The 13,490-nt window shown below is 47.2% G+C and overlaps 1 protein-coding gene across 2 annotated transcripts in view; it reads right to left on the bottom strand.

The window, feature by feature from the left end:
* VASH2 (vasohibin 2) overlaps positions 1-13,490 on the bottom strand; it is a 100,465-nt gene that overhangs the window by 49,799 nt on the left and 37,176 nt on the right. For both annotated transcript variants that reach the window (XM_063919058.1, XM_063919059.1), the window contains exons 3-5: positions 10,928-11,016; positions 8,785-8,841; positions 8,046-8,120 (exon numbers count right to left, since the gene is read on the bottom strand). In XM_063919058.1, coding sequence (XP_063775128.1) covers positions 8,046-8,120; positions 8,785-8,841; positions 10,928-11,016 — 221 coding nt within the window. The remainder of the gene's footprint in view (positions 1-8,045; positions 8,121-8,784; positions 8,842-10,927; positions 11,017-13,490) is intronic.

Raw genomic sequence — 13,490 nt, 5'->3', positions numbered from 1 at the left:
ACATCGTATCACTACCCCTGTCACATGCAGCCCTGTCCTCACTGACACATCACTCATCTCCTGATATACTCTGTGCTGCTGGGGACCCTGCTCCTCCCACTATATAACTCTCAGTCTGTGGCTTCCTGCTGCCTCCATTCCCCTCCTCACATCATGTCACTGCCCCTGTCACATGCAGCCCTGTCCTCACTGACACATCACTCATCTCCTGATATACTCTGTGCTGCTGGGGACCCTGCTCCTCCCACTATATAACTCTCAGTCTGTGGCTTCCTGCTGCCTCCATTCCCCTCCTCACATCATGTCACTGCCCCTGTCACATGCAGCCCTGTCCTCACTGACACATCACTCATCTCCTGATATACTCTGTGCTGCTGGGGACCCTGCTCCTCCCACTATATAACTCTCAGTCTGTGGCTTCCTGCTGCCTCCATTCCCCTCCTCACATCATGTCACTTCCCTTGTCACATGCAGCCCTGTCCTCACTGACACATCCCTCATCCCCTGATATACTCTGTGCTGCTGGGGACCCTGCTCCTCCCACTATATAACTCTCAGTCTGTGGCTTCCTGCTGCCTCCATTCCCCTCCTCACATCATGTCACTGCCCCTGTCACATGCAGCCCTGTCCTCACTGACACATCCCTCATCCCCTGATATACTCTGTGCTGCTGGGGTTCCTGCTCCTCCCACTATATAACTCTCAGTCTGTGGCTTCCTGCTGCCTCCATTCCCCTCCTCACATCATGTCACTGCCCCTGTCACATGCAGCCCTGTCCTCACTGACATCACTCATCTCCTGATACACTCTGTGCTGCTGGGGACCCTGCTCCTCCCACTATATAACTCTCAGTCTGTGGCTTCCTGCTGCCTCCATTCCCCTCCTCACATCATGTCACTGCCCCTGTCACATGCAGCCCTGTCCTCACTGACACACCACTCATCTCCTGATATAACTGTCCATCTATCATCTGGATACACACTCACAGACACTGTCCATCTATCATCTGGATACACACTCACAGACACTGTCCATCTATCATCTGGATACACACTCACAGACACGTCTATCTATCATCTGGATACACACTCACAGACACCGTCTATCTATCATCTGGATACACACTCACAGACACGTCTATCTATCATCTGGATACACACTCACAGACACTGTCCATCTATCATCTGGATACACACTCACAGACACTGTCCATCTATCATCTGGATACACACTCACAGACACGTCTATCTATCATCTGGATACACACTCACAGACACGTCTATCTATCATCTGGATACACACTCACAGACACGTCTATCTATCATCTGGATACACACTCACAGACACGTCTATCTATCATCTGGATACACACTCACAGACACTGTCCATCTATCATCTGGATACACACTCACAGACACTGTCCATCTATCATCTGGATACACACTCACAGACACCGTCTATCTATCATCTGGAAACACACTCCCAGACACTGTCCATCTATCATCTGGATACACACTCCCAGACACTGTCCATCTATCATCTGGATACACACTCACAGACACCGTCCATCTATCATCTGGATACACACTCACAGACACCGTCCATCTATCATCTGGATAAACACTCACAGACACCGTCCATCTATCATCTGGATACACACTCCCAGACACCGTCCTTCTGTCATCTGGATACACACTCACAGACACTGTCCATCTATCATCTGGATACACACTCACAGACACTGTCCATCTATCATCTGGATACACACTCACAAGACACTGTCTATCTATCATCTGGATACACACTCACAGACACGTCTATCTATCATCTGGAAACACACTCCCAGACACTGTCCATCTATCATCTGGATACACACTCCCAGACACTGTCCATCTATCATCTGGATACACACTCCCAGAGACTGTCCATCTATCATCTGGATACACACTCACAGACACTGTCCATCTATCATCTGGATACACACTCACAGACACTGTCCATCTATCATCTGGATACACACTCACAGAGACTATCCATCTATCATCTGGATACACACTCACAGACACGTCTATCTATCATCTGGATACACACTCACAGACACTGTCCATCTATCATCTGGATACACACTCACAGACACTGTCCATCTATCATCTGGATACACACTCACAGACACTGTCTATCTATCATCTGGATACACACTCACAGAGACTGTCCATCTATCATCTGGATACACACTCACAGACACGTCTATCTATCATCTGGATACACACTCACAGACACTGTCCATCTATCATCTGGATACACACTCACAGACACGTCTATCTATCATCTGGATACACACTCACAAGACACTGTCCATCTATCATCTGGATACACACTCCCAGACACTGTCCATCTATCATCTGGATACACACTCACAGACACTGTCCATCTATCATCTGGATACACACTCACAGACACGTCTATCTATCATCTGGATACACACTCACAAGACACTGTCCATCTATCATCTGGATACACACTCCCAGACACTGTCCATCTATCATCTGGATACACACTCACAGACACTGCACATCTATCATCTGGATACACACTCACAGACACTGTCCATCTATCATCTGGATACACACTCACAGACACTGTCCATCTATCATCTGGATACACACTCACAAGACACTGTCCATCTATCATCTGGATACACACTCCCAGACACTGTCCATCTATCATCTGGATACACACTCACAGACACTGCACATCTATCATCTGGATACACACTCACAGACACGTCTATCTATCATCTGGATACACACTCACAGACACGTCTATCTATCATCTGGAAACACACTCCCAGACACTGTCCATCTATCATCTGGATACACACTCCCAGACACTGTCCATCTATCATCTGGATACACACTCCCAGAGACTGTCCATCTATCATCTGGATACACACTCACAGACACTGTCCATCTATCATCTGGATACACACTCACAGACACTGTCCATCTATCATCTGGATACACACTCACAGAGACTGTCCATCTATCATCTGGATACACACTCCCAGACACTGTCCATCTATCATCTGGATACACACTCACAGACACTGCACATCTATCATCTGGATACACACTCACAGACACTGTCCATCTATCATCTGGATACACACTCACAGACACTGTCCATCTATCATCTGGATACACACTCACAGACACTGCACATCTATCATCTGGATACACACTCACAGACACTGTCCATCTATCATCTGGATACACACTCACAGACACTGTCCATCTATCATCTGGATACACACTCACAAGACACTGTCCATCTATCATCTGGATACACACTCCCAGACACTGTCCATCTATCATCTGGATACACACTCACAGACACTGCACATCTATCATCTGGATACACACTCACAGACACGTCTATCTATCATCTGGATACACACTCACAGACACGTCTATCTATCATCTGGAAACACACTCCCAGACACTGTCCATCTATCATCTGGATACACACTCCCAGACACTGTCCATCTATCATCTGGATACACACTCCCAGAGACTGTCCATCTATCATCTGGATACACACTCACAGACACTGTCCATCTATCATCTGGATACACACTCACAGACACTGTCCATCTATCATCTGGATACACACTCACAGAGACTGTCCATCTATCATCTGGATACACACTCACAGACACGTCTATCTATCATCTGGATACACACTCACAGACACTGTCCATCTATCATCTGGATACACACTCACAGACACGTCTATCTATCATCTGGATACACACTCACAAGACACTGTCCATCTATCATCTGGATACACACTCCCAGACACTGTCCATCTATCATCTGGATACACACTCACAGACACTGTCTATCTATCATCTGGATACACACTCACAGAGACTGTCCATCTATCATCTGGATACACACTCACAGACACGTCTATCTATCATCTGGATACACACTCACAGACACTGTCCATCTATCATCTGGATACACACTCACAGACACGTCTATCTATCATCTGGATACACACTCACAAGACACTGTCCATCTATCATCTGGATACACACTCCCAGACACTGTCCATCTATCATCTGGATACACACTCACAGAGACTGTCCATCTATCATCTGGATACACACTCACAGACACGTCTATCTATCATCTGGATACACACTCACAGACACTGTCCATCTATCATCTGGATACACACTCACAGACACGTCTATCTATCATCTGGATACACACTCACAAGACACTGTCCATCTATCATCTGGATACACACTCCCAGACACTGTCCATCTATCATCTGGATACACACTCACAGACACTGCACATCTATCATCTGGATACACACTCACAGACACTGTCCATCTATCATCTGGATACACACTCACAGACACTGTCCATCTATCATCTGGATACACACTCACAAGACACTGTCCATCTATCATCTGGATACACACTCACAAGACACTGTCCATCTATCATCTGGATACACACTCCCAGACACTGTCCATCTATCATCTGGATACACACTCACAGACACTGCACATCTATCATCTGGATGCACACTCACAGACACGTCTATCTATCATCTGGATACACACTCACAGACACGTCTATCTATCATCTGGATACACACTCACAGACACGTCTATCTATCATCTGGATACACACTCACAGAGACTGTCCATCTATCATCTGGATACACACTCACAGACACTGTCCATCTATCATCTGGATACACACTCACAGACACTGTCCATCTATCATCTGGATACACACTCACAGACACTGTCCATCTATCATCTGGATACACACTCACAGACACTGTCCATCTATCATCTGGATACACACTCACAGACACTGTCCATCTATCATCTGGATACACACTCCCAGACACTGTCCATCTATCATCTGGATACACACTCACAGACACTGTCCATCTATCATCTGGATACACACTCACAGACACTGTCCATCTATCATCTGGATACACACTCACAAGACACTGTCCATCTATCATCTGGATACACACTCACAGACACTGTCCATCTATCATCTGGATACACACTCACAGACACTGTCCATCTATCATCTGGATACACACTCCCAGACACTGTCCATCTATCATCTGGATACACACTCACAGACACTGTCCATCTATCATCTGGATACACACTCACAGACACTGTCCATCTATCATCTGGATACACACTCACAAGACACTGTCCATCTATCATCTGGATACACACTCACAGACACTGTCCATCTATCATCTGGATACACACTCACAGACACGTCTATCTATCATCTGGATACACACTCACAGACACGTCTATCTATCATCTGGATACACACTCACAGACACGTCTATCTATCATCTGGATACACACTCACAGACACTGTCCATCTATCATCTGGATACACACTCACAGACACTGTCCATCTATCATCTGGATACACACTCACAGAGACTGTCCATCTATCATCTGGATACACACTCACAGACACTGTCCATCTATCATCTGGATACACACTCACAGACACTGTCCATCTATCATCTGGATACACACTCACAGACACCGTCTATCTATCATCTGGATACACACTCACAAGACACCGTCCATCTATCATCTGGATACACACTCACAGACACCGTCCATCTATCATCTGGATACACACTCACAGACACCGTCTATCATCTGGATACACACTCACAGACACGTCTATCTATCATCTGGATACACACTCCCAGACACCGTCCTTCTGTCATCTGGATACACACTCACAGACACTGTCCATCTATCATCTGGATACACACTCACAGACACTGTCCATCTATCATCTGGATACACACTCACAGACACCGTCTATCTATCATCTGGATACACACTCACAAGACACTGTCCATCTATCATCTGGATACACACTCACAGAGACTGTCCATCTATCATCTGGATACACACTCACAGACACGTCTATCTATCATCTGGATACACACTCACAGACACGTCTATCTATCATCTGGATACACACTCACAGACACCGTCTATCTATCATCTGGATACACTCTCACAGACACTGTCCATCTATCATCTGGATACACACTCACAGACACGTCTATCTATCATCTGGATACACACTCACAGACACTGTCCATCTATCATCTGGATACACACTCCCAGACACGTCTATCTATCATCTGGATACACACTCCCAGACACTGAAATAACCTCTGATTACATTCTGCATGTTCCAAGTGTCTATACAGCTAATAAATCACAACACAGAACCAATCCCTCAACACAGGGAGCGTTACCAAGTAAGGAACAGGAGAGACTATGGGGATCTGTGCTCCATCCCCTAACAAGCCCCGTCTCCCGCTCACACTGGTGCCTGCAGTGACCTTACATGACTAGCGCAGGATGCTTCATACAGCGAGGATCATGGAATGCCCCCTACAATACAATGACACTGTGATCGGATGCATTAGGAAGCAGCAGCACGTACTCATGCTGCTGAAATAAATGATACCGCAGAACTCGGGGTCTTACCACAAGTCCTGCACAGGAATTACCTGTAGATAAACGTTGCAATGCACAGAGTTCCTGCAGCAGCACCTACTAAATGTTCTGTATAACGTTTTCTAAAATGGGATATATACTGTATTCATGTGCTTATTAATCACGTTTATTAGCAATGTATATATTAGATTTTTTTAATTGTTTTTGGTCCTTGAATAAATCTCTGTTATACTACAGTCTCCTAGGCAGGGGTGGTGGGGGGGCGACAGGTGAAACCCAGGGGCTGGAAGCTGCACAGCCCCACCATACATAAATAAAATGGTGTCAGCTCTTTGGTCACAGGGGGGGGTATGACAACGTTGAAAGCCCGTCAGTAAACTGTGTCATCTTCGCATGTGTGGGCTAAACGGGCCGAGCTGCTGAACCCGCCATCAGCACTACTAACCCTCTACCTTCCATCTGAGATTTCCTCCTCGGGACTAAAGAGGTTTCCTGTAAAGGGATGAGGGTGACCTGTCAGCCTATAGGAGCATTCTACAGCCTAACAATATGGCCGACAGGAGCAGGAGATAGCTTGTAGCGAGGGCTTTGTACTGTACACAGACCCCCCAGATACCAATACTCTTTGGCATGGGAATTGTGAGTGTAACACAAGCACCTTCTCATAACCGCCAAGACACTGGAACAATGCTTTTACTTACATGTAATAGTCAATACAATAACAATCAGTCGTTATCCAGGGTGTACTGGCTGAGGGTGAATGCAACGCTCTCCATTAATCGCTCCCTCGTGTCTCTGGCTCCAGATATGAAAGAGGGCAAAGAGTTAATAAAGCGGAGCTAGGAAGACCTCCGGGATGCTCACAGCGACACAGAGCATTTCAGGACATTACTAGGGTGATTGGGGGGCAGATGTACTAACCCTTGGAGAGAGATAAAGTGGAGAAAGATATAGGGGGTATATTTATTAAGCCTTGACGAGAGGTAAAATGGAGAGAGATAAAGTACCAGCCAACTAACTCCAAGCTTTCATGTTACAGGCGGTGTTTGAAAAATTACAGCTAGGAGCTGATTGGTTGGTACTTTATCTCTCTCCATGGCTTAGAACATCTGCCCCTCGGTCAGTAAAAGGTTGGTACATCTGCCCCTTGGTCAGTAAAAGGTTGGTACATCTGCCCCTAGGTCAGTAAAAGGTTGGTACATCTGCCCCTAGGTCAGTATAAGGTTGGTACATCTGCCCCTCAGTCAGTAAAAGGTTGGTACATCTGCCCCTCGGTCAGTAAAAGGTTGGTACATCTGCCCCTCGGTCAGTATAAGGTTGGTACATCAGTGAATTATTACCTTGTAGAACCGAGAGTAAAGTATATACGATCCCACCCTTTAGTGTCTGTCCTTCCACAGCATTGCCGACAATGGCTGCCCCGTCAGATCGCTGTGACCGCGGGGTCAGCGCTACTAACCACCATGCCGCCATGAAAGGATACATTCCCAGGATAACCGCTTCCAGACACTTAATGGGTAAGGATTCCCGCGTCATCTCCCGCGCAGTCTCCATCAGCCTAGAAGAGAGAGAGAGATGCTGTACAGTGTATACTCACTGCATGCCGACACTCTGATGTCGGCATAACACACCACACTGGAGGAAGCCATATTGCAGGATAAAACAATGAATCAATAGTCAAGTCCATGATATCATCAGGGACTAGTGACATCACAGAGACGTGACAAACACGTGCCTCGTGCCTCTTTTGTGAGGTCAGCAGTGTACTGGCAGGCTACAGTTTCATGAATATTGGCTTATCTGTCAAAATGGCTGCCTCCTTTACAGAGCATAAGCCGGCCACGGTGCTCTGCGAAACCGTATAATTGGCGGAGCTGCGCACATTAATATCCGCAGGTGTGCCTACGTTACCACAAAGCACATGGTTCTGCAGAGCCGTATTTGTGGCTGAGGGAAAGTCTTGCACCTAGCGCTTGCTGCCAAGTACAGAGTAAGGTGATTCTGCGGAGCAGTGCAAAAATGTGATTACTGAAGGGCGATAAAAGGACGCGTTTTAGGGACCTTACATTAAGAACAAGTATACGGCGGAGATGTCTTTCCAATAATTCTATATATTATTTTAGGACAGTACGTCGCCGGGGTAGCACCAAATTCGGTGCAGCAATAGCACGGTTAGCGGCCTCCGCGGAATGGCGGAGATATAAAGTAATTATATTTCATACCCACTGATCGGCCTGGTCTTCCGGATCTCAAAGAACTGTGTCCCGGTGTGGTTGTATCTGAATTTCTGACATTAAGGTGAAATAACCGGAATTCAGCAGCGGCGGGAATGCGAGAAGGAGGCTACACGGTAATATCACCAGCAAAGCAGCACCCTGCAATCAGACTGCAAGGTATCTTATTCCAATGCAACAGGACTGGGCATCCTGTGGCTCACCAGCTGGTGTGGAACTACAAATCCCGGCATGCCTTGCCAGATTGTGGTGACATAATCCCACCTCGGCTGGCGACCACAGCATGACAACATCTATCCCTGAAGCTAATTTTATATAGGTACCTCAGCTGCGCGGCTGGGGTAACCGTGACAGGAGAATGAGGATCTACAGAACGTTGCAGAACGTTTCCACCTAAGCGGATTCCAGTGACGGGATTTCACCAGAAACGGAACAGATGGCATTAGCATTAAGTCCTGTCACTAAGTGCCCGGGACACATTTTTGGGGCTGGAATTAGTAAGAAGGAAGCAGCTGGCTCTCGGCGAGCAGACAGGAGTGTGAGACAGCTGCCGGCCGGGATTTCTGCACCAGTGCCCACTTCTGACCCCGGCACATTACATGAGGTGCCGGCTCATGAGAGAAGCCTCTGCTGGCGGCTCCTTGGCACAGAAGCAGAACTGGCTCGCAGATATAGGAGGATGTGCAAACCGCAGTATGCCACCTGTGTTTAACGCAGCCTGAGGGAGGGGGGGGAGGGGCGCATGGTCACTAGGAGGTGCCGACACAGAGATACAGAGGGACCGCCGGCTTATATCACTAACCATTTCATATATTGATATTATAGGTCTTTTTATCATTCTATAAAGGAGCATTAAAGCTATTTTTGTACATTTCTACATTTAGGAACATCGCACAGTGACGGCCGGAGCATGCAGCTGTGGACGATGAGTACAAGAAGAGCTGCATGCATGGGTGCACGGCGACGAGCGATGCGCGGTCCAGGCTACAGACTTACGGGGCCGCGCATCGCTCGTTGCCGACACACTCAGGAGGGGGAAAATGACCGATATATAGTTTACTGTATCGCTAGGTGTGTACCCACCTTTAGCCCGCCCTTGTATGCGGCTGAACTCCATTATATCACTGACTGCTTCCCACTTAGGAAAACTAAGGGGCCCATTTATCAAAGAGTGATGAAACGCGTTGTGATTAATAAAACTTGCTGTGTACGATAGAAGGTGCTCCAGCCAATCAGCTCCCAACTGTCATTTTTCAAACACATGACAGTTAGGAGCTGATTGGCTGATGCACCATTTATCATACTCAACGAGTGTACCCCTTAATCTCACTCCTCCCACGGTTATTATTTGTGTGTGTGAGGAAAGGGCCGGACTGGTCACGGGGGGCTCATAGCAAGTAATGGCTACAGTTACGCGGACCACCGTTATGGAGGACAGAACAAAGAGCGGGAGACGCAGCCCATCGGCTGGAAAATATCCCATCACTGTGAAAATGAGACCCCGTAAGCCCATCACTCACATTATCCCAACAAAATGGCGGAATGCGGCGTCACTATTGCCAGGCCTAGATCTGCGCACCGTACCAGGATGGTAAGTTTGTGGAGGGGCAGGTATCATGGCGGCTGTGGGGGCTCCTTGGTGACAGATACAGCACAGCGGACTACGGAGGGGGGCAAAACATTTTTTTTAAACGGGGCAGGATGTCAGGTTAGTATTCGGTCATCTTTAAGGTCGTTTCCCTCTGACGAGCTTCATCCCCCGACAGTGTGGACGGTGCTTACGTTTTGACTAACCGTATCGCGCTTTATGGTTATAAAAGAACTAGTTTTTTCTTGTGCATAAAACTTTTTAAAAACTTTTTCCTATGAACTTTTAATTAAAAGTCTGCGACGGGTCCGCTCGCTAGTAACAACGGCTCCATAGGGAAACTTACGTAGAGGCTCTGGCCTCCCGGGATACCCGCTCTGCTCTCCAGAGAACACGCGTGGGTCATAGTATGCGATCACGGCACATGTGAGGCCTCTGGGGGAAGGGGGGGGGGCAGGTCCTTGGATGGGGATGGGGGTCTCTGCCTGTAACTCCGATGGTCTTCTACCATTCATTGCCTGTCCAGCATAACACAAAGGATACTGCAGCGTCTTCATGTATCTCTGCACTGCCTGCAGCCAGTCCGGGATGGACTTTGAAGCCTTGTAGTTTGGCACAGACGGCACTGGATGCTGAGAAACAAAGAGAAAATGAAATTATTGTGACAACGGCGACATGTGCTCCTGCTATAAACAGCTCCTGTGTTTTCCTCTAGCGAGACAACGTGCGCTTACGCTCCATAAGGAGAAACATTTGGCTGTTGTCTTGTTATTTGCAGGATTTCCTCGTTAAGCTTAATAGGTCATTTCCTAAACAAGTCACAATAGCGGATGTCTAGTCTTAGATTCTGATCTTTTATTTTTGCTTCTCTTCATTGTAACACAGGTACACTGGCTGGAAAAAGACATTAAGCATGTAACAATATATTGCATCATTGTACATCAGATTTGTGTAGTGTGTACTCCTATGTGATATATTGCTACATTGTATCACCACATCACTGAGGTGTGTGCCCAGCTTAAGGCCCTTTCTCACCCCTGATGCCCCAAAGAAACCCATCCACACACTCATCATCTCCTGCCTGGACTACTAGAACCTCATACTTTTGCTAAATTGAAACGGGTTACTTTCCCCCCTATAGAAGTGACCCCATTCTCCCGGTCTGAATGCAGCGTTGAGCCTGGCAAAAGTGAGAAGCACCAAGTGGTGGGGCATTATTTTAGCTCACGTTCGCTGACGCGACAATACGGGACTTGGCGTGAAAGAAAGCAATCGCATGCAGATTCAGCCTTCTCAGCCGCACACAGATATACAAGTGTTGCATATAAATTAATCAGTACAGTCTTGATAAGGGGTCTTGTCGCATAACCTTGCAAATAAACCGCACATTCAGGAGCTGGTGCACCAAGAGTTTGGCATGACTGGAGCAACAGAGTGTCTTTATTTTGTAGCTATCCCCGTAGTTAGCGGGGTTACAGTACATGTATATAGGCCTATTAACCCTAATAAGATACAGTATATGGCGTAACCAAAGCCTCGCTCGCTTAAAGCAAATTACCTGGAATTACCCATCAATCCGCACATTCCATCGTTTGTCGTCACCATGTTAGATGCAATTCTCACTGTGGGGGTCATTCGGATCTGATCGCAGCAGCAAATTTGTTAGCTAATGGGTAAAACCATGTGCACTGCAGGGGGGGCAGATGTAACATGTGCAGAGAGAGTTAGATATGGGTGGGTTATTTTGTTACTGTGCAGGGTAAATACTGGCTGCTTTATTTTTACACTGCAATATTAACACACCCCACCCACATCTAACTCTCTCTGCACATGTTACATCTGCCCCACCTGCAGTGCACATGGTTTTGCCCATTAGCTAACAAATTTGCTGCTGCGATCAGATCTGAATGACCCCCACAGTGAGAATTGCATCTAACATGGTTGATCGACAACCATTCACAAAGACCGATCAGCCTGGCTCCTGCAATTCAGCATAGATTAATGCACATCCGCAGTGCTACATCCCTTGTTCTGTATTATCCTCCTGATCTGTTCTTCATTTACATGTACTATGAATTGCGCATCACCTTTCGTTATCTGCTAAGCTAATATTGACTGAAATTGAGGTGCTCACATTATCGCCTCCATATGTATAGGTATGACAATTCTGCAATTAGTGTGTGCGCAGCGTTTTATTATATTGTTCAGATTGCCCCTTGAAATTACGCATCTGTGCTGAAGTGCAACAGGGAGGGGGTTCCATCAGGAGTATAGCGCAAGGTGAAAAGAACGCTGGTATAAAATGAAAATCCACTGACGGAGTAGAGTGGCTCGGCGCCCATCCAAAAAGAAAGAAACACCCTAAAAGTGACCCCGTATCTTCAGTAACCGCTCTGCAGCTCCGTGCTTTTGTTTTGTATACTTGTGTAATTGCAGGAGCACAGCCAGCACAACGCGAGGTATACATTGTGCACTGGATATATGCAATAACCAGCAAATACAGACCGCTGCGAGATATAGGCTATAGAGCTGCTATATATAGGAGCCTATTTACTATTAATTCCAATTGACCCATGAAATTTAAGTATATGACTCTGGGCCTAATTCAGACCTGATCGCAGCAGCAAAATAGTTCTCTAATGGACAAAACTACGGGGGTAATTCAGACTGCATCGCTACAGCGGCAGCGAACACAGTCTGAATTACTTTGTGGAGTGCGCGCGCGCACCCTGGGAGCCCACTGAGATGCTATCAGCATCTCTTGGCTGCGATCGCCTCTGCCTGATTGGTCGCGGGGTGGGGCCCGTGACAAAACAACGCAGCCGCTGCGACCCGAGACTTGGCGGCTAGCCCCTGCCAGCACGCGATGCTTTTGTACCTGTGTGGGGGCGGCAGAGCCAGACGTGCAGGGCGGACTAGCCCTGTGCTGGGTATCCCCCCCCTCCCCCCGGCATGTCTGTGAAACTGGTCGTAGATGTGCTACATCTACGATCAGGTTTGAATCACCCCCCATGTGCACTGCAGGGGGGCAGATGTAACATGTGCAGAGAGAGTCAGATGTGGGTGGGGTGTGTTCAAACTGAAATCTAAATTGCAGTGTGAAAAT

This window comes from Pseudophryne corroboree, chromosome 4 (genome assembly GCF_028390025.1).
Source record: "Pseudophryne corroboree isolate aPseCor3 chromosome 4, aPseCor3.hap2, whole genome shotgun sequence".
Taxonomy (NCBI): domain Eukaryota; kingdom Metazoa; phylum Chordata; class Amphibia; order Anura; family Myobatrachidae; genus Pseudophryne; species Pseudophryne corroboree.
Note: the sequence above shows the minus strand (reverse complement) of the source record. Positions and strands in the feature narration are given on the sequence as shown.